General features: G+C 62.7%; 6 protein-coding genes across 6 annotated transcripts; 3 read left to right on the top strand and 3 right to left on the bottom strand.

Moving 5' to 3' along the window:
• Nucleotides 1-79: 79 nt before the first annotated feature.
• On the top strand, nt 80-2,448 carry RHTO_00676 (UBA-like domain containing protein; the record flags this gene model as incomplete). Its single annotated transcript, XM_016414360.1, has 4 exons — nt 80-1,108; nt 1,167-1,748; nt 1,827-2,024; nt 2,134-2,448. 4 exons carry the CDS (start codon nt 80-82, stop codon nt 2,446-2,448), a joined length of 2,124 nt encoding a protein of 707 aa, XP_016273516.1.
• A 198-nt stretch (nt 2,449-2,646) lies between these two features.
• RHTO_00677 (cell cycle arrest protein BUB3) lies at nt 2,647-4,126 on the top strand (the record flags this gene model as incomplete). The annotated part of the gene is made up of 7 exons (XM_016414361.1): nt 2,647-2,662; nt 2,720-2,811; nt 2,955-3,091; nt 3,152-3,234; nt 3,290-3,592; nt 3,651-3,807; nt 3,868-4,126. 7 exons carry the CDS (start codon nt 2,647-2,649, stop codon nt 4,124-4,126), a joined length of 1,047 nt encoding a protein of 348 aa, XP_016273517.1.
• Nucleotides 4,127-4,316: 190 nt separating this feature from the next.
• RHTO_00678 (L-serine dehydratase) lies at nt 4,317-6,655 on the bottom strand (the record flags this gene model as incomplete). Its single annotated transcript, XM_016414362.1, has 8 exons — nt 4,317-4,838; nt 4,903-5,374; nt 5,429-5,445; nt 5,505-5,734; nt 5,787-6,022; nt 6,078-6,220; nt 6,280-6,356; nt 6,415-6,655. The coding sequence occupies 8 exons, from the start codon at nt 6,653-6,655 to the stop codon at nt 4,317-4,319; spliced, it is 1,938 nt and encodes a 645-aa protein (XP_016273518.1).
• A 350-nt stretch (nt 6,656-7,005) lies between these two features.
• Nucleotides 7,006-8,184, top strand: RHTO_00679 (phosphatidylinositol N-acetylglucosaminyltransferase subunit P; the record flags this gene model as incomplete). The annotated part of the gene is made up of 4 exons (XM_016414363.1): nt 7,006-7,385; nt 7,441-7,770; nt 7,829-7,947; nt 8,003-8,184. 4 exons carry the CDS (start codon nt 7,006-7,008, stop codon nt 8,182-8,184), a joined length of 1,011 nt encoding a protein of 336 aa, XP_016273519.1.
• A 1,379-nt stretch (nt 8,185-9,563) lies between these two features.
• RHTO_00680 (uncharacterized protein) lies at nt 9,564-10,462 on the bottom strand (the record flags this gene model as incomplete). Its single annotated transcript, XM_016414364.1, has 3 exons — nt 9,564-9,866; nt 9,935-10,381; nt 10,439-10,462. 3 exons carry the CDS (start codon nt 10,460-10,462, stop codon nt 9,564-9,566), a joined length of 774 nt encoding a protein of 257 aa, XP_016273520.1.
• Nucleotides 10,463-10,810: 348 nt separating this feature from the next.
• On the bottom strand, nt 10,811-20,069 carry RHTO_00681 (centromere/kinetochore protein ZW10; the record flags this gene model as incomplete). The annotated part of the gene is made up of 11 exons (XM_016414365.1): nt 10,811-11,007; nt 11,064-11,109; nt 11,170-11,346; nt 11,407-11,550; nt 11,608-11,905; nt 11,967-14,314; nt 14,375-14,602; nt 14,660-16,999; nt 17,050-19,629; nt 19,694-19,828; nt 19,926-20,069. 11 exons carry the CDS (start codon nt 20,067-20,069, stop codon nt 10,811-10,813), a joined length of 8,637 nt encoding a protein of 2,878 aa, XP_016273521.1.
• Between the last annotated feature and the right edge of the window lie 89 nt (nt 20,070-20,158).

A 20,158-nucleotide genomic window follows, 5' to 3' on the forward strand; every position in this document is an offset into this window, starting at 1 on the left:
CGATCTGTAACCCTTCTGGCTTCCTCGTCCGCTCTGCTGTCTTGCCGACGCTTGCGAAAGAGCCCGCAAGGTTGTCAGAATGACCTCGCTGGAACCGCAGACCCACCTACTCGTCACCCTGTGTACCGTACCCCTCTCCTCGCTCCCATCGACACTCGCCAATCCACCCGTCCACGACTCGCTCTGCGCCCTCCTAGCCCACTCCAAGCCGACCAGCACCGACACACAGCAACGGCAGCTCCTCCACGCGGTCGTTGCGCGCGCCGCACCGCTCAAGGGCGCTCTCGCGGGTCCGCAAGGACTCCGCCTCCTCGCGCTCTACCTCGCTGCGTTCCTCTCGACGAACGCAAAGGCAGCACAGAAGGTCGTGGAAGATGCGCTTGCGGCGAATATGAGGCTTGCGGAACAGGTTCGGTCGATGGCAGGAGGAGCAGTTGGAGAGGTCCTCAGAGCGAAAGAGGGAGAAGATGCGGCCAGAACGGTTCTTGCGCTCGTGTGGGGAACGGTCGGATGCTTCTCGCCTACGGCGGCGGGCGCGAAAGGCGGCGAGGCGGCGACTCAGGTTCTCGAGGCGCTTGCGGGCGCATACGAACGATTCGCTTCTTCATCCCATCAGTCCGACTCGCTTCGCCTCGATATCCTCGAGACGTCGCACGCACTCGTGCAGACCGTCACGAACGCTCTCACGTCCTCGACCAACGCCTCGACTTCCAGCACCGCCCTCGAAGCCATCCGCTCCCTCCTGCTCGTCCTCCTTCCTCCATCGAAGACGCCAACAGCGCTCGCCCGCGCTCTCCAGGTCCACTTCTTCGTCTCGAACGCCATTACCGACGCCGTTCAGGGCTCTGTCGGACCTGTTGCTAGGCAGGTCAAGGACTTGATCGGCAGCTTGAAGCGCGCTGTGGCCGGAGAAGAGGCGGAGAAGGAAGAGAGGGAGTGGGTGGGGAGGCTGGTGCGAGAGAGGAAGGTGGGCGGAGCGGCCGAGCGGGACGTTGGTCTGGGTACGAGGGACAAGGAGGAGGCCGTCACGAGGGCGGCTGCTACGAAGGGGAAGCAGAAGGCCGAAGAGGGCTTGAGGGCGGCAGAGGAAGAGGCAGAGATTGCTTCGGTACGCTCTCGCACCCCAATCTTGGCGCTCGCGCTCGCCGCTCACGCTCGTCCCGTAGGCCATCTCGCACCTCCTCGACCTGTTCCCGCACCTTCCTTCCCCCTTCCTCCGCGCGTGCCTCACCCACCCGACCTTTGACGCCGCAACGCTGGAAGCGACAACTGAACGAGTCGTCGCCGCCTTGCTGGACGACGCCCCTCTTCCTCCCGACCTCGCTCGTCTGCGCGACGGTACCGCTAACCCTGAACCCGCACCCACCCCGGCACCTGCGCCGCAGGCAGCTTCGCCAAAGGTCGAGCGCCGCAACATCTACGACGACGATCGGCTGTTCTCGCGCGGCACGCTACTTGTCGGCGGCAAGGATCGCAAGCTCGCTTCGCAGAACAAGACGACTCCGCCTGCGCTCAAGCTCGACGAGTCGCTCAAGGCTTCGATCATTGCGCTTGCGGAGGCGCCTTCATCTGATGAGGAAGAGGACGGAGAGGGCGAGGCGTTCTTGGAGGATGGAACTGAGGATGGAGGGACGAGGGTCCAGGTGGGTGACGGAGAACCGAAGGACCAGACGGACGAGGACGAGGAGGGTGACGATGTGGCGATGGGCGATGGGCCGTCGGGAGGAGGAACGACAGCGGGATCATCGGTGCGTCGTGCAACTCAGTCCGCCTGTCCAGGCTTCTACACATGCTGACACCTTCGTCATCGCTTACGCCCCGCACAGGCCCCGGCCACCGCCTCACGCTCGTCAATCTACTCACCCGCGACCGTCCTCACCCTCGAGTCGACCTACCTCCGCTCTCCCGCTCTCTTCAAACGTGACGCCGCGACGAGACGAGGGAAAGAGCGGAAGGCGCTGCGGGAGAAGACGGGCCTGGGCGACGAGCAGATCGAGGGCTGGAAGGTCATGCTGGAGCGGGACGTAAGTCGGCGCTTGTTCTCTCCCTTGCTCTCGGCACTCCTCTATCAGAAGAGCGTCAGAGCTTGTTGGAATTGACCCTGAGTGACTGATCCTTCTTCCAATATTGCAGCCAAAGAAGCTGCAAAAGCTCGCCGACAAGCACACCGATCTCGCCGCAACCTCGAATCACCCTGCGTCTCAGCGTTCCGCGAAGCCTCCGCCGTCTTCCGACTCTCAAGCATCACCTTTGAATGCTCCCCATCAGCAACAGCAGCAACAGCAGCAGCGCGGCCCGCCTCGCTCAGGCGGAGATTCCAGTCGAGGAGGAGGAGGGCGAGGGCGAGGAAGGAGCGACGGAGGGAGGAAGACGTCAGACCGGGCGACAAGGGGAAGGGACAAGAAGCTGGCGAAGTTCCTGGGCGCTGGCGGTGGAGGAACGGCGTAAGGAATGGGTACGAGACGCGGAGCGAGGAGGAGGAATCCCTGCCACTTCGCCTTCGTTGCGCTTCCCCCGGCTTGTCTCTCCTTCTGTTAGGTATCCTGCTGCTCTCACTCTTCTCATGAAGGAAGCCAGCGAGAGTCGAGGAGAACTCGTCCCCGTCGCGGTTGTTTGACAACTGCCCATCGCCTCGACACCCTCACCATGGCGCAGACATCAGGTCAGCTGCTCAGCAGGCTCCTGCAGAGCCGTCCTGACCCGTTATCCGCGCACGCAGACCTCCAGCTGCCGGCGTTTGTCGACTCGGTTTCATCGCTCGCGTTCCACCCGTCGAACCCGAACTTGCTGCTCGTTGGAAGCTGGGACAGGGTGCGTCCATAGTCTGGATTGAAGATCTGACGCGGTCATCCTGGCGCCAGCTGACCTCCTCGTACTATTCTGTCCCCTCATCTCTTGACCTCGACTCTGGTCCGTCCTGTCCCCGCCTCGCTCGTGACGCCTTCGTCGAACAGACCGTCTACCTGCACGACTTGCGAAACCCTACAAACCCGCGCAAACTTGCGATTCGAGGAGCGGTGCTGGATGTTGCATGGGCAGGGCGGAGCGAGACGCTCGCATACGTCGGCGGACTGGGCAAGGAGGTCCGATCGTGCGTCCCTTCCCTGCTCGTCCTTGCGTACCCTCCATGCTGACGCGGCACGGGGGACAGGCTCAACTTCGACTCAAACGAGAGTCAGCTCATTTGCAAGCACGACGACGCAGTGCGGTGTGTGGAGTGGAGCCAGGAGCTCAGTGCGTGTCCCTTCTATGGTGAGGGACAAGCTGAAGCTAATTGCACCATCCGCAGACGCCGTCGTCTCCGGCTCGTGGGACCAGACCCTCCGGATAACTCGCATCGACCCCTCAACATCCCAGCCCTCCCCCTCTCCTCTCATCCTCAAGCTCCCTCACAAAGTCTACGCCCTCTCCGTATCGAAGACCAAGATCGTCTGCGCGATGGGCGGGCGGAGCGTGCACATCTGGGACATCGCGGCGGTGAAGAAGGCGCTGGACGAGGGCAAGAGCGGGGACGAGGTCGAGCCGTGGCAAATGCGGGAGAGCAGTCTCAAGTTCATGACGCGGGCGGTCAAGATCATGCCGAACGAGCAAGGTGCGTCCAGCCTCTTCTTCATCTGGCTCGTCGGGACTGACTCCCCCTTCGACCGTAGGCTACGTCACGACTTCGATCGAAGGCCGGGTCGCAGTCGAGTTCTTCGACCCCGCATCCGACGTGCAGGCGAAGAAGTACGCCTTCAAGTGCCACCGACAAGTTATCGAGGGCGTCGACACGGTCTACCCCGTCCAGGGGCTGGCCTTCAACTCTGTGTGCGTCCAGCTTCATTTCCTCATTCAAGAGTGCAGTAATTGACGTCGTTCACCACCCAGCTGGGGCACCTTCGCGACCGGTGGCGGCGACTCGACCGTCTCCCTCTGGGACCCGGCAGCAAAGAAGCGTCTCCGCCAATTCCCGAAATACCCTGCGCCCATCTCCGCTCTCGAGTTCAACGCCGACGGAACGCAACTTGCGATCGCTTTCTCGCAGGACGACGAGGGAGCGGGATCGGGAAGTGGTGGAGCGGGAGGAGGGAACGGTGTCTGGATCAGGGCGTGCGGGGACGAGTGCAAGCCCAAGTCGAAGGCGTAGACGGCGTCTTGGGAATGTACGATCTATCGTTGGGACCGGAGCGAGCGCTAGGGCACGAGCGATTGCAGCTGCGAACGGAGGCCCTACTGCATTATAGTGTCTATTTCACTGTACAGAGCTACGACCTCTATACACTGCTCGAAACAACCCCTGCCGTCGTCTAGCGTGTACCGGTCCTCCAGCTCCGCGCCTAACACGCCGGGGACGAAAGCGGAATCTTGACGGCCGTTGCCAGCCCGCTGAGCGACGTCTCCTTGAAGTGCTCATGCATGCCGCGCGCCGTCAACCGCATCGCCTCAATCGCATCGTCAAGCGAAACCGAGTGAACTCCCTCGCCCGCAAGCGCAAGTTGCGCCGCCGTGACAGCCTTGACCGCGCCGAGCGAGTTGCGCTCGATGCATGGGACCTGGACAAGTCCGTCGATCGGGTCGCAGGTCAAGCCGAGCGAGTGCTCGATACCGATCTCGGCGGCTTGCATGATCTGCGACGGCGTTCCGCCCATGCAGGCTGTCAAGGCGCCCGCTGCCATGCTCGATGCGACTCCGACTTCGGCCATGCAGCCTCCTTCGGCGGCGGAGATGGTCGCACCGCGCTTGTAGAGCATGCCGATTGCGGAGGCGGTGAGGAGGAAGGTCTTGATGTCGCGCTCCGGGTCGTCCGAGATGAACTCGATGAGGTACTTGAGGACGGCGGGAATGACGCCAGAAGCGCCCTGCGATCGAGCAAAGTAAGCAATCAGCACTGGCGAGGAAACAGCCGACCCTCGTGCAACTCACGTTCGTCGGCGCCGTAACAACCCTTCCTCCGCTCGCGTTCGTCTCGTTGACGGCGATAGCATAACAGCTGAGCCAATCGATCGCCGGGAACTGACCCTTCGTGCGCGGTGTAGGCGGAAGAGGGTGTTCGAACGAGCCGACGACGAGAGGCGCGCCGTTCGTTCGAGAGGCAGGAGGAGGAGCGGAGAAGTTGAAGCCGTGAGCGAGTGTGAGGGGTTGTGATGCGGATGGAGGTGGCGGAGGGAGGGCGGCGTTCGAGTCGGCGGAAGAGGGGAGAAGGGAAGGGTAGAAGCCCTTGAAGAGGCGGCGATAAAGGTGAGGCGCTCGTCGGCGGACGCGCAGGCGGCCGGGCAGTTCTGGGTCGGTCGACGAGACGCCTGAATGGATGGACGCGTCCATCACTCGCCACAGGTTGAGCAGCTTTTCGGAGATCTCGCTGTCGGAGAGGAAGGCGCGCTCGTTTTGCCAGACCCTGCGAATGTGAGGTCAGCTTCTAGTACCGTCGGGACGCAAGCAAGAACCGCACAGCTGGGCAATCGTAAGCTGCGCGCGAAGTATGCTGTCAGCGCAAGCGAGACAAGGAAAGGCTGGCCTGTACGCACGTTATGCTGCTGGGTAAGGCGGACCAATCCAGCTGCGTTTCGGAAGAGGTATGGAGGCTGATGTTGCGGAGGTTGCTCGGCTTTGACGGGTGCGTTGGTTGAAGGAGCGTTCTCTGCTGGTGGAAGCGCGAGGGGTGCGAGGGCGCCGGGCGGAAGACCGTGCGCTTGGTCTCGGCGAGACTCGGCGACTTCTTGCTTGTGGATGCCGCGATAGTAGAGATTCTCGTCGACTGCGAAGACGAGGTCAGCGGAGTGCAGTAGATACTGACGAGACGCGCGCACCTTGCGTCTGCTCATTCACCACGAATCCTCCTCCGACCGAAAAGTACTCGTTCGTCGCCATCAGCGTCCCCTCATCGTCAAAGACCGAGAAGCGCATGCCGTTTGGGTGAGCAGGCAAGGGTTCCATGCGCCAGAGCATGTCCTTGTCGTGCGAGTAGGAGATCGTGTGCGTGCCGTTGAGCTGTAGTCGACCTGTTTCGAGGATGGCAGCGTAGCGAGAGTTGACTGTCGATGTCCTGGAAGTCGAGAGGCGTCAACTTCACTCGCTTGCGACGGTGAAGCGATACGCACTCAATCGTCTCCGGGTCACTCCCCTCAAGTCCCATCATGATCGCTTCTGGCGTCAAGTGGCCCTTCCCCGTTGCCGCCAGTGAGCCGTACAGCCCTATCTTAAGTTTCCGGACCTTCTCGAGGATGCCGAGATCCTTCAAGTCCTGTACGAACAGCCTGTCAGTCAAACAGTCGACCGTGAGCCGGCTCAAAGCGAGCATACCGAGACAAAAATCTTTGCCGCCCGCATGGGACCGACAGTGTGGCTCGAGGACGGGCCTACGCCAATCGAAAAGAGGTCTGTCGGGCGCGAGGAGGGTGAGCAGGCATCCCGAGAAATGGCAAGCGAGGAACGCACCGAAGGTGCTGATGACGGCGTGCTCCGCTCGCGGCAGCACGTCGGCAGATGTTCCCTCATCCTCTTCTTCAGGCTCCACGATCGCTCGCGACGCAAAGGAACGGTGTTGTCGCGAGGGAAGACTTCGAAGAGGAGGGTGTGGGGGAACGGAAGGGAAGAGGGAGGCGGCTACTCGCAGTCGCAGGGCTGATGGTGCGCGTCGACAGTGTGTCCGTACTGTTCGCGTCGCGGCACGAAGCATGCTGGTCGCAAGGAGGGACGGAGGCGTCGAGTCGGTAAAGGGCGGCAGCGAGGGAGAGAAGAAGCGGGAGGAGAGGGAGACGCCGTGGGACTGGCGGGAGGCGGGTCTGGCGTGGTCGCAGCCGTGTATGGGATACGTTCGGTCCCTGTAAAGCGCCGGTAAAAGCAAGTGGGCGTGGTTAGCGAGCGAGAGGAGTTGCCTTTGCTTCTTGGGAACGGACCCCTCACACCACAAGCTCGAACGGGCATGCTGGCTGGCTAGATAGGCTTGCAGGAGGCGTTTGAACACCGGCGAGTTGAGCCGCAGCTTATCAGGGCCACTCACCCTTCTCCCCATCCTCATCAGCGAACATGCATCCGAGGACTCTCCGGGCGTCCGCATCGGCGTCCAGCCTCCCCAGACTGCCGTCGAGCTACGCAGCAAGCAGCCACAATCGCCGCGCAGCCGACGCGCTCGCCCAACCAACCCTCGCGGACCTCATTCAGGCAGAAGAACGGGCTTTCGAGCAGGACGACCTGGCGAATGTGGGCGGTGAGGCCGTGAGGCGCGTGAGGCAGCGGCGGAGAAGCAGTGCACCGGGAATCGGAGTCGCTGGCGATGTCACTCCGCCGCGGCCGCGACTAAGGACGAGCGAGACGAGCCCCGTTGCTTCACCCGTTCCGCAGAACGATCTGCTCCTCCCGCCGCACTACGGCCGCCCGAACAGGCCATCGAGCCCTGATGTCCTAGCGTGCGTGTGCTCCTGTCACCCGCCGAGCAGTCGTCCTGACGGCTTCCCCTTGCAGAGCCCTTCTTCGCCCCGTCCTCCAGTCTCTCTCGCGACCCAGTTCTCCCGCCCTCTCTCCTGTTGTACCCGGCACTCCCGCTCCTTCCTCTCCAACAAAATCTCTCGACGTCACTTCCCCTCTCCTGGCCGAACCTCCTGCCGACCGATCCGCCTCTTCGCTCCCAGCCCAGTTCCCGCCTCGAGAACCGACAGACCCAGCTCCGACAGTCGAGTCGCAAGGCTTCGTCCTATACATCGGCAGTCATGTAGCGTACTTTGCGTACCTAGCGTGGGCGTGTTTGCCGGAGCCGTGGCTGGAAGCCATCGGTATCGAGTGGTACCCGTCCCGGTGCGCTCCTTCCTCCTTCCTCTTGCGCCTCTCCTACTCATTCAATCTTTGGCGGCAGAGACTGGGCTCTCCTCGTACCCGCCTGGATCGTGATGCTCGTCGCCTTCGTCTACGTTTCGTACTTCCTCCTCAACATGCACAACACGCCGTCCCTCACCTCCCTCTCGCTTCTAGATGGTGCGTCCGGCTCTTCTCCACTCCCTCTTGACACAGCTGACTATGTCACCCGCAGACCCACGCGCCTTCGTCACTCCACCTCCTCGCCCTCCCGCAAATTCGAAAGGCGTTCGTCGTCCTCCTACGCCACTTTGGGCGCACGCGGTCCTTGCGGAAGAAGATGCAATACCGCCGCTGTATGATCTGCCAATTGAGGTGGTCAATCGCGTTCTGTACGGCGACGAGGGGCAGGGATGAAGGACGATGATGGTCAGTTCCGCTTTCTTGAGCTGGACCACGGGTAACCACGAAGCTCACACCAGTCTGTTCGCAGATACTCGAGACTCATCGCTTCCGAGCGCGAACGGTCTACGATTGCGACAATGGCCTGCGCCTCACCGGCCGCCACGAGACCGGTCACATTGGACACTTCTCGTGGGGCGTCGCGAACCGCGGGTCGTTCATCTATGTGCCCAAGAGCGTTGCACTTGCTGGAAAGGGATACTCTGAGGACCGTCGTCCGGCGTGAGTAAACTTCCCTTTCTCGAGTCGGTCGCAAGCCGCTGACTCCTCGTCATTTGTCTCCCCTCCGCAGCGCGTCGATCGACCCTTACTCCGCGTGCGACATCATAGTGCAGACCAGTGGGTCCCGAAAGTCGTCGTCGCCGCCCGGCGGACTTGAACTAACCTTCCGGCCGTTCCGCAGCCCTCAACTCGGCTTCATCGCCCTCTGTAGCCTTCACACACACCTTATCTGTTCTCTACATCCCCCTCGACGCTCTCGGATCGGTCACGTCGGTTGCGCCCATTCGACGACTCTGTGTTTTCCCACTTCCCTCCTTCTTTTTTGCTCCCCCTCCTTTTCCTTCTCCTCTCGATTTCCTGGCGCACTTTGGACTCACAATGTGGACACATCTCTCCCTTTGCAACCTTGCGGGTGAACGAGCGAGAGAGCGAGAGGGAAGGGAAGTGCGGGGGACAAAGCGAGGAGGAGGAAGGAAGGGAGGACGGGATGGATGCGGTCGCATCCGGTGAAAGAAGCTGTGGGTCTATCGTTAAGGGTGTGGAGACCTGTGGAAAGGCTGAACGGAAGCTGGGGGGGGGGGCTTGCGGAGGGATGAACGAAGAGGTCGAGAAAGAGGAGGAGGAGCAGGACGGTGGAAACGTCGCGCGCAGTCTTCGCCTTGAGGCTCACGATCCTCCTGTCTGCGATGCGAGCAGGACAAAGATGCGCAAGGCGTAGGGCGACAAGGAGTAGACGCAAGAGGAGGGAGTAATGGACGAACCGGAAAATCGACACGGCGAGAGCGATGCGCACAGTCTTTGCTTCAGGTCTACTCGGCGTGATCTGTCGTTGTGCGAGTGGAGCAGAGGTGTACGGAACGAAGGATGACGAGGGCGGATGCATGGACGAGAAAGGGAGGAGAAAAAGGGCAAAGGAAGGAGGGCGAAAAGCGCTGGCGTCTCGCTTCGCGCAGCCTGACGAATGGACGCTTAACAGACGTTGAGAGTGTCAGCCGAGAGCTGCTGAGGACTCAGAGCGAAAAGGGAGGGACGGACGCCAGCAGTCTCCCAGTCAGGAGCCTCAAGACCCGCGCCATTCTTCGACAAAGACATCCGCGCTCGAATTACACCGCTCAATCCGCGGCATACAACGCCATCTCCCTCATCATTCCCCGCTTCACCATGGCCTCATCCACCTCCGCAGACATCCCCTCCTCCGTAAACCAATACCGCCTCAACCTGCATGTCGCGTGTACTTCGACGCCTACTACTGCCTTGAAGCGCAAGCCTGTGGAGGAGAGGAGGGTGTGCAATGGGAGGGAGAGGGTGGACCAGCGTGTTAGGATAGGGGTAGTGGTGTTTGAGGACGGAAGGTGAAGGGGGAGATAGAGGAGGCGAGGGTAAGAGTCGGTAGCTGGTAGGAGCTCCACCTCTGGCTGCAGCGCAAGAATGAAGGCTTTCTCAGGGGAGAGCGGACGAAACGCTAGCAAGCGAGAGTGCGCACCTGCCATGTCGAGCAGCGTACAACCGTCATCTCATCCTTATCGTCGACAACAGCAATGTCGAGATACATCTCCTGTCCCAGCTCCTTGAGCTGAAAGTGCACGACAGGCAAGTGAACGCCAAGTCCATCCTCCTTGCACTTGCCCTTGTCGAGCGAGCCGAAGCGGATGTAGGTCGTCCGGCAGTCGGGTGCTTGTAGGTGTAGGACCTGTCCGCGCAGGTGTTGCAAGGCCGTACCCGCAGAGTCCCGCTGCGCAACGAGACTTGCGCTTCTTGCCTGGAGGTCCGCCTGACTTGACCCGTTCCAGGCGAGCAGCGTTTCGCGTTCATCTGTCCCGTCGTCGAGAAGAGAGATGAAGCTTTCGTTCGAGTCCTTCGCTGCTTCGAGGTGAGCTAGTAGAGTCGGGTTTGAGGAGGTCGAGGAGAAGAGCGAGATGAGCGAGGGTTGCTGGAGGGTCACCGAGGTTAGTAGGGCGCTCTTGATTGGCGAGTAGGCTCAAGATACCGTCGTCGTCCGGTCTAACAGCATCGCAATCGGCCCAGCGCCCTGGTTACTGGGGTTGACTCGTGAACAGGGTGATGAGGATGAGGGAGACGAGTTCAAGGCTTCATGGAAGTTGTTGTTCAGTCAAACGTCACCAGAGATGGTGACTAGAATCACGCACGTCGAGAAGGCACGAGGAGAAGACGTTGGAGGGAGAGAAGAGGGCAGAGAGTGGAGGAGATGACCTCGCATCCGGTCTTTCGCGTGCTTGCGTTCCAGTGACGAGCTGGAGCCGCGAGAGAGGATGAATGCAACTTTGTGACATGCGAGTAATGCGAAGTGTCTGCCCTTTCTAGATCTGCGGCTATACAACAACCTCGCCCTCTTCCTCCTTCACCAGTCCTCCTCCTCAGGCGGCGCAGCCGGATGTCCCTGCGTGATAATCTTCTCGATGTTCTGATTGCGAAGTGGCGAGTCGGCGAAGAGGGCCCGGATGAGCTTGACAATCTCTTGCGGCGAGAAGTCGACGAGGTGGGAGTGGTCGAACAGGAACATGATGTCGGCCATCGACGCCTCGAGCAGCTCGCTCACTGCAGGCCGACTCGTCAGCGGACTGAGGATACTGAAGAGCGAGGGGTAAACGCACAGAAGCAGAATTTGTACCAGACGGGGACTTCGCGGCCGGCCGTCGTCTGTTGCGTAAGCGCGAGTCAATGAGGGCTCTGGGCGTCGGGCGAGCGAATGGAGCTCACCTCGCTGCCGTCGAAAAGCGACTCGAGCTCGTGGAGCATCTTGCAGAGCTTGTTAAGACGGACCGACTCGGCCTCCGAGATGTCTGTCTGGTCCTCGATCTCGTCGAGCACGCGCAGGAGCACCTCGTTGACGAGGCCGCCGAGGGTCGTGTAGAGAGCGGTGGGCGTCATGACGGGCTGCGAAGCGACCGAAGATCAGCTTCGAGCGGATGGCCCAGACGGGAGAAGGGAGCGCACCTTCCAGACGAGCGAAAGACGGTGCAGCGTGTGCGTGACTTGCTGCAGGGCGCGCTCGCATGCAGAAAAGTGCGCGTCGCCCGAGGTGCGCAAGAAACCGTTCGCCTCGTCGAGGCTCTCCATGAGAGCGGCACGCTGAATCGCCTGTATGTGCGAGAGCGTTAGCGGGCCTCGCTCGACGAATGCTTCTTCATCACGGACAATCTGCTTCCTGCGAGTATCCCTGCCGAGTTGCCGTGTCGACTGAAAGGCGAGCTCGACTTCGCGAGCCTGCTTGGCCGTGACCTGCAGATCCTTGCCCTCCGACGCTTCTCGCCAGATGCGCTCGACTTCCCGCCCGATCCACTCGGCATCGTTTGCGAACTGCATGCCGATGGCGGGAACGCTGGCGAGCAGGTTCGAGTTGTGCACGGCGGCCGTTGCCCGATAAAGGGAGAGAAGCGAGACAAAGGTCTGCAGGAGAGGCGCAACGGCGACGGAGAAGTCGGGATGTTCAAAGCTGTTCCAAGCGATCGTCAGCATCGGCGAACAGCGGAATCGACATGCGATGCGGAACGCACGACGGATCCGCGACATGACACGCTTCGACCAGGACCTCCTGCGCAATCTTGACGATCTCGCGAGAACGCTTCGACACCATCATCTTCTCCCGGCGCACAGGCGACGGGCTCGGCTCTGCTGGCTCCGCCGGTGCAGGAGTCGAAGCGTTGGCGCCTGCGCCGTTCATGTGCGCAGGCGCAGCCTGGGTGACCGGGGCTGCCGCGAGGTTGGCTGTGTCGTCCCCATCCCACTTCCACTCGTCGATAGACTTGCTCGAGGTATGAGCCGACGGGTTGGGCGCGGCTGCATGGTCCTCCGGCGTCTCCGTCGGCTCCTGCACCTCAGGCGCTTCGCGCGGCTTCAGCTCGGAAGCGGGCGGAAGTTTGGCGAGCGGAACCGGGGCGTGGCGCGGAGATGACGAGTCCTGCAAATCGTCCCAGCTCCATTCGTCGCCTGAGGCAGAGGCGCTCGTCGAAGTCTGAACCGCTTGGTCGGCCTCCTCGTCTTTCGCTGAGGACGAAGGGACCGCTTCCCGCGAGACGTTGAAGGTGTGCTCCTGAGGCTGCGGTTCCAAAGCGGCGGGATTACCTTCGACGCTTCCAGGCGCGACTGGTCGCTCGTCGATATGCTGAACGACGGAGGCTCGCTCGCTAAGCGGCGGGACGGACGTTTCGTCTGCTGAGGGCGCCGATGCCGGCTGCGACGCGGCGAGTGCAGTATCCGCGCTCATGTCCCCTTCGGCCGACTTCTGGGTGACAGTCGCGGACGGAGCCGTGTCGGCGAAAAGGGCCGAGTCGCCGACAACGTCGCTCTCGTGCTGCTGGAGATGCGTCTCGGCGTGAGCCGCATCTTCGTCTGCGCCGAGAACTTCCGCGGCGGAAGCAGCGGCAGTAACCGACTCTGGTTGAGGCTCGACCGGCTCGAGGTCCCAAGGGTCGTCTGAACCGGCGTCGTCGTCCGCAAGCTCGGCAACCGAAATAGTAGCCTGTTCCTCGTGCGGAACAGACGTCGGCGGCGGAGAAAAGGTGTGGCGCTCGGGCTGAAGAAGCTCGGCGGGAAGGACTTCGGCAGTGTCGCCAACCGCTGGGACGACATGACGCTCTGCGACATGTTGTACAGCCGACTCGCCCGGGACAGGCGGAGCAGGCTCTTCGACGTCGATGGACGGGGCATGCTCGAGGACAGCGGCGCCGTCCTGAGCCTCCTCGTTGAGGTCCCAGCCTTGGACGGCGTCGTTCTCGTGCGGCAGCGTGTCGAGGGGCGGCGAGAAGGTATGCTGCTGCGGATGCACTTCCTCGGCGGCCAGCGGTTCGTGCGGCACGTCAACTGCGAGTGCTACCGAGCGCTGCGACTGGTGCTGCACGGTCGACTCGCCCTCGATAGGCTCCGGCCCTTCTTGTGCTTCAAAAGCGGGCTCTTCGAGGACTTCGGCACCGCCTTCGTCATCGACTGCCGCGGCGTCATCTTGCGAGTCCAACGGCGCGGCGTCGTTGTCGGGCAAGAACGTTGGAGGCGGCGTGAAGGTGCGCTGCTGAGGATGGGCGTCTTGCGCAGGCAAGAGAATGCCAGGAACGACCACAGCGTCGTCGACGATGGGTCGCATCGCTTCGTGCTGAACCGCAGAGTCGTCTCGCTGAGTCGGCCGATCGAGCTCGTGCTGAACGGTCGAGTCGTGCACGCCATCGTGCGCCTCCTCGACTTCTTCGTCGGCTTCAAGCGGCTCAGCGCCTTCACCGTCAATGTCCCAGGCATCAGCGTGGTCGATGACCTCGGGCGACGAGATGCTCGCCTCGGGTGGCTGGTCGGGCGTCGAGCCGGATGATTGAAGCGCGACTTGCTCCTGGGCGAACGGCTCGACATTGACCGAGTCGGCAATGACTGGCACGTCCTCGTGATCGTGCTCGACATTGTGCGTACGAGGGAGCGGCGGACTGCTGATCTGCTGGCCAGGATCCTCGAGCGGCTCCCAGCCGTGCGACCCGGTCGTCTCGCTGACTTGCGGAGCGTCGAAGTCGGCAAAGTCGCCGTCATCTGGCATGCCGGCGCGCTCGATGACGGCAGGTACGGCCGGAAAGACATCGTTCTGTGCGTCCGCTTCCTTGCGATCAGCGAGGAAGCTGTCCGTCGCGGTAAGCGCTCCTTGGTCCTCTTCGTCCTCAGGCGTAAGACCCCAGCCGTCCTCGTTCTCGCCGTCCGCCACGACGGCCGCATCCTCAACAGGGCCAGCGGCAATGTCGAAGAGGCTCTGCTCCGTTGCGAGAGCCGCACTGCTCGGCTGCTCGGCGTCGTGATGCGGAAGAGGCGTGGCAATTCGGGGCGTGTCCGGCTCCTCGGGGTGAGATATGGCAGGGAATGGCTCGTCGATGTCCTGCGTGCCAGAGCGTCAGTGAGACGACGCAATGGTCGGCAAAAACGCGTGAGCACACACCTCGGGAGGAGCATTCAAAGCGGACCGTTCGGCTGAAGGCGACGCGGCTGAGAGGCTGTCGCGAGTCTTCATCGGACCCTCCGTTTCCAGCTCAGGGGCTTCGACGTTTTCGCGGACTTCTTGCTGGAATTGAGCGTCAGGCGAGATGGACGCAGGCTGGGTAGCCGCCGAACCATCGTCTCGCTGCTCTTCAGGAGCGTTCTCGAGCGTGAAAGCATCGAGTTTGTGCTGCGAGGAAGGAGACGTTAAGCGACGCCGACCAAGCCAGTGAGTGCGCAAACGTACTGAAGGCGGGTCAGGCTCGTCGTTCGGCCCATCATCGGGCGGCGCTGGCGGCAGCGAGATGAACCCGATGAGCGTGTCGCTCGTCTCGATTGGCGCCTCTAGGGGCGCAACGGGTTCGTTTTCGGACGTTGTCAGGAGCGACACCTCTTCCCGGTCGTCCAAGCCCCAGCCGTCGTCCTGTAGCTCCTCTGCGTCCGCCGGCGCGTCTTGAGCCAGGGGCGTGACTGGCGAAGTCGGCCCGAAAGACGGTGCCGCTTCCGCATCGACGACTTCGTCCGCCACAGTTGCCGGAGGCGGCGAAGCGCGCACGCCTTCGTTGGACTCGACAGCGCGCTCGTAGTCGAGCAGCTCTTCGGCGTCCTCGGTGACCACCAGCTCGTCGACAGGCTGCGGCTGCTGCTCGCCTTCGTCGCCGACTTCGTCCGCGCCGAAACCCCACTCATCGACGCCGCCAGTCCCAGGCGCCTGCTCTTCGGCTTCGAGATCGAGATGAGGAGCGGCGGGGACGGAGGCCGCAGGCGAGGCGGAGGGGATCTCGGCCAAGGTCGTGCTTTGCGGCTGATCGAGAGGCGGGTGAGCTTCTGGAGCCGATACTGTCGAGATCTGCGCCGTCTCGGATGCGGGAGAGGGCGCCTCGAGCTCGTCGTCGAAGCCCCAAGCGTCGTCGCCGACTTCCTCGGCCTGCTCTTCGGGCGGAGGCGGTGCAAGGGAGACCGGGCGGGATGCGGCAGCAACGGCAGGGGAGTACGCGTATGACGATGGACGTGATCGCGGCGGGATTGTCGAAGCTGAGGTTGCGGAAGAGATAGAAGCGGAAGGGACATGTCGAGTGACTGACGGTTTCGGCGGTTCTGTGGCGGGCGTACTCGCGGCGACAACGGCGGGATGAGGTTGCGAGGCCGGTAGAGGCGAGGGCGGAGTCGGCGGGACGACAACTTCGTCGCCAAAGCCCCAGCCATCGTCGTCGCCGCCGTCCGGAAGGGTGTCGTCTCCGAAGCCCCAATCATCGGCGCTCCGATTGCCATCATCTTCATCCATTTCGCCAAGGTCGGCGCCTCCACGAAGGCGGAGGACGAGATGAGGGGCGTCTTCATCGACCTCCTCGTCCTCGCCTTCTTCGAAGTCGCCCTCTCCGCCCCCGCGCAGGCGCATTGCGGAGTGCTGCGGTGGCTCGTAGCCGTATGGCGAATATGAGTCCTGCTCGTACCCGTTGTAGCTCGATGCGAAGCTCTCTCCGTCGCCCTGCGGAGCGTACGGCTGCTGCTGCGGAGCGTACGACTGCTGCTGGCGCTGAGGCTGGTAGTCATAGCCAACAGACGCGTATTGCGATGAATAAGCCGGCTGATGTTGGTCTTGCGGAGCAGAGCGAGACGAGTGCGACGAGGCGGACGACGATCGTTGCGGCGGGCCGGGTGGATCGGGGACGAAGTAGTTTGCGGCCGGCCTAGAACTGTTTTTGCTGCCACCAAGCAAGTCGGCGAAGAGCGGGTCGTTGGCCGGGATGTACGACGAGGAAGAGGCAATCTGCGGCTGAGCGGAGGGCGGGAGCGACATAGGGACGTAAGGGTTTGCGATTGTCGGAGGTGGAGAGACAAATCGCTGCTGAATGTGATTGAGGATTGGGCCGTCCTGTCGTTGAGCGGATGAGGGTCGCCCAGGCAGCGAGCGCGAGAAGCCAGCCGACGACGGTCTCGTCGTGGGTGCAGAGGCGGTCGCCGCCTGACGCAGAGGCGGAACTGGTTCCACAGGAGCAGACGGGACCATCGGTACGTAGGAGGCTTGCTGGTCTTCGGGAGGCGGCGAGACGATCGTGCGAGGGGGTTGCGAAGGCGGCGAGAGCACCTGGGGTGGTTGCACCAGTGCAGAGGCGATGGGCGGCGTTGAAAAGCCGTCAGTCGCAAAGACGCGCCGTTTGGATGCGCTTGAGCGAGGTCGCGCAGACCCCGACGCCTTGGGAGGAGGAGGTGCGCTGCCTGCGGGAGGAGGTGCAACGGTCGAAGGAGGGGGCGGAGCTGGAGCCGACGGAGGCATGTGAGCACCGGCTTGGGAACGGGCGAAGTAGGCGTCTCGCTGATCTTCGGCGCGAGTTGGCGGAGAGGGTGCATGCGCCTGCGTAGGCGCGTATGGATCGTACGAATCGGCGTCATACGAAGCGTAAGCCTGCTGAGGCGCGGGCATCTCGTGCTGCTGCTCGGGCGCTTGTCGGGATTCCTGGTGCGGCGAGAAGAAGTCGTCATGGCTTGGCGGCTCATGCGCGTCGAGGTCGGCTGCTGAGGGTGCGTACGGGTCGTATGCCTCAGCGGAGGGCGCCGAGTCCTCCAATGTTGGCGCGGACGCCGCCTGAAGACGAAGTCAGCCAAGAAGGTCGACAGATGAAGGAGCGCACGCACAGCATCGTTCTCGACCTGCGAAGTCGGCTCGTATGACCACCACTGCTGCTGCTCGTCGGCATACGGGTCTTCCTCGTCGTCGTACGTCGCCGGATGCTGAAATGCGGACTCGCCCGACTGCTCGTAAGACCCATGTCCGGCCTGGTAAGGCGCGTTCTCCTCCGGCTGGTACGTCTCCTGGATCGACACGGCGGGAGCGTCTGCCTGCGTCTCCGGCTGAAACGCTTGCGCATTCTCGGCGTCGCGTACGGGTGAGTATGTCGGGGCGATCGAATCTGACACGTGATGGTGGAAGAAGTCGTTGGCCGGGTCGTGCTGGTCCGGCACCTCGAAAGGCTTGACATCGGCCTCTTCCTCGCGAGCGTAGTCGAAGTCAAGCTGCGGGTGCTGCTCGGGCTCGTACGGCGAGTAAGGCTGATACGACGTTTCGGGCTCGTATAGTTGAGGCTGGTACGGCTCGGGCTGGTACGAGTCGGATGGATACGCGTCCGGCTGGTACGGCTGAGGTTGGTACGACTGCGACTGGTCGTCAAGCCAGGACGAAGCGGCTGCCTGCGTGCGAGGCGGTTGCGGCGTCGGCGGGATCTGTGGCTCGACGCTTTCCTCCTTGATGAAAGGCTTGGCCTCCTCCTCGCCATCGCGCGCAAGGTCGTGCGAATCCTCAAGCGTCTCATCGACGTGCACCAACTCGTCCTGGTCCTCGCGCTCCGCCTGAGCTGACGCCTGCGGCTTTTCCTTCTCGCGCATCTGCTCGACGTCGTTCAACGCGACATCGGCGCCGTCTTCCTCCTCCTTCTTCACCTCTTCCTCTTCGCCAATACCATCATGCACCTGCGCCCTGTACTCGTGCGGCTGGACGACATCCTCCGGATCAGCTTGGTCGGCCGTCGTTTCGATGCCCGCAGCAGTCGGAGCGGGAGCTTCAAAGGGTTCGAAGGTCTCGTCGATTTGAGGTGTAGGAGCTTCGACGGCGTCGAGGTCGAGAGGGTGAGCTTCGAAGGTTGCGGGCTGGGCGTCCTCGACCTGCGCTGGCGGTGCGACAGGCTCATCGGCGGCCTCCTCGACAACGGGTTCGGCGGAGGAGGCTGTTGACGACTCGAAGGCTGGCGCCGATTCGGGCGTGTCGGTAGGCGCGTCGCCCCCCTGGAAGAGCGGCGGCGGACTCGGACTGCGCGGCAGAAGAGGCGCTGCGATCTTGGCTGCGCCGAGCTTGCCGCGCTTGAGCGTCGGCTTCGGCGCCTCTTCAGGCGTGGCGGGTTCGGGAGGCGGAGGAGGAGAGACGACGAGAGGTTCAGGAGGAGGGGGAGTTGGAGTACGGGGTCGAGGCGGTTTCGGCGCGAGAGCCTCCTCCTTCGTCATCTCCCGCTTCGCTCCGCGCGGGACAGTCTGGAGGACAAGTTCGCGCGGCAGCTTCTTGATGGCATCCTCGTCATCGTCCTCCGCCAATCCAAGTCCGAGCAACAAGCCCAACATCTCTTCCTCCTCGCGAACCTCGACCTCGACCATCTCGCCTTCTGCCCAGTCCCAGCCCTTGACCACATTCCGGATGCGCGAGAGTGCAGCATCTCCGACGTGCCGGGCCCAGTGATGCGGCACACGACCCGTCCAGGAGCGGATGACTCGCTGCTCTTCGACTTCGTGGCCTTCGTGGCGAGTCGAGGCGGGCAGGAAGGCGAAAAGGTGATGTTGAGAGAGGAATGTAGACTCGAAGTCGGACGCGGCGGAAAGGAGGGAGAGGTAGGCCGTGAAGTCGGAGGTCGAGGAGGGAAGGTTCGGGGCGAGGTGAGACGAGATAAGGTGGGACTGGAGCGACGGCGTGAGGTGGGCGGTGAGGGTGGCGGCGTAGCGCGAAGGCGGTTGCGAGTCGTCGGCGGGGAAGATCGACGAGTGCGAGGTGAAGAAGGCGAGGAAGGAGGAGAGTCCGGCGATCGTATCGTGCTCTTTCTCATTTGACGAGGCGAGTGTCGCGACGTGCACGCCTTCGGACGGTTTCTCGAACGAGAACGCCACCTTCGCGCCGTTTCGCGACCCTCCGTTCGCTTCGAGGTACGGCGCGACGAAGTGCCGCAGGACCTGCTTCGCCAGCCTAGCCAAGAAGCCCTCGATCTGGCTCGGCCGCCCCGTGATCTCCGCTACCTCCTCGAGGCCGCTCAGCACCTCCTGCACACTTAACTGCGGACCGTTGGGTGCGGCAGTGACCCTCTCCCTCAGGGCCAGCGTCGCCTTGTCGCCGTTGCCGGGCGAAGCTGGGGAGATGTCGAAGCACGACTCGAGTGCTGTGTGAAGAGCAGCTTCGAGCCGACTGTCTTCCTCGCCAGCCCATCGGACGAGCGACTTCCAGACGTCCGTCTGCTCAATCCATTCCTCCGCTCCTTCCTCGACGGCCGATGTGACCTGCCGAAGGGCATCCACGGCGGATGTGAGCGAGCCCGAAGTCGTGGCGGATGCGAGGGTTGAAGTAGTCGTGTGGAAGGCGAGAAGAGCCGAGAGAAGGGAGACGGAAGCGGTCGAGAGGAGGTGCGAGGCGGCGAGATTTTGCTGTTGCTCGAGATGCGCGACAAGGGGCGGCAAGAAGGCATCCTGTGGGCACAAGCATCTCGGTCAGCTGGCAGATCACGAGTCATCCGGAGCGAGGCGAGCGCACCGGTCCGTCGACTTCTTCCTCGAGCGACTTGAGGTCTCGCTCCTCCTGCTCGAGCTTGGCGATGAGCTCGTCGCCCGTCTTCAGCTGCGTCGAGAAGTCGTCCCAGTTCTCCTTAAGCAAGTCGAGCGTCTTGTCCTGCGGGGAAGAAGAGCGAGGTCGCAACGTCACGAAGCGAGAGAACAGGTCAGCTCGAGGCTTTTGGCGCGGGCTGAACGGCTCAGACGGGACGCACATTCGTCGCGAGTATCTCTTCCTCCAACCGCTTGTGCAGCTTGGCCGCAGGACCCTCTGTATCGGCTCCTGGCGGGGGAAGCTGGATGGCCTGCGAGAGCGAGCCTGCGCCTATGTCCGACAGGAACTGATCGAGTGCCGGCATGACTGTGAAACGCTAGGGCTGTGCAAGTCCCTGCTGCTGCCGGCGGGCCTTGCGAGTCGAGGTCGTGTTCCGCAGAGACGAGCCGATGA

Source organism: Rhodotorula toruloides (assembly GCF_000320785.1).
Source record: "Rhodotorula toruloides NP11 unplaced genomic scaffold Scaffold10, whole genome shotgun sequence".
Lineage (NCBI taxonomy): Eukaryota > Fungi > Basidiomycota > Microbotryomycetes > Sporidiobolales > Sporidiobolaceae > Rhodotorula > Rhodotorula toruloides.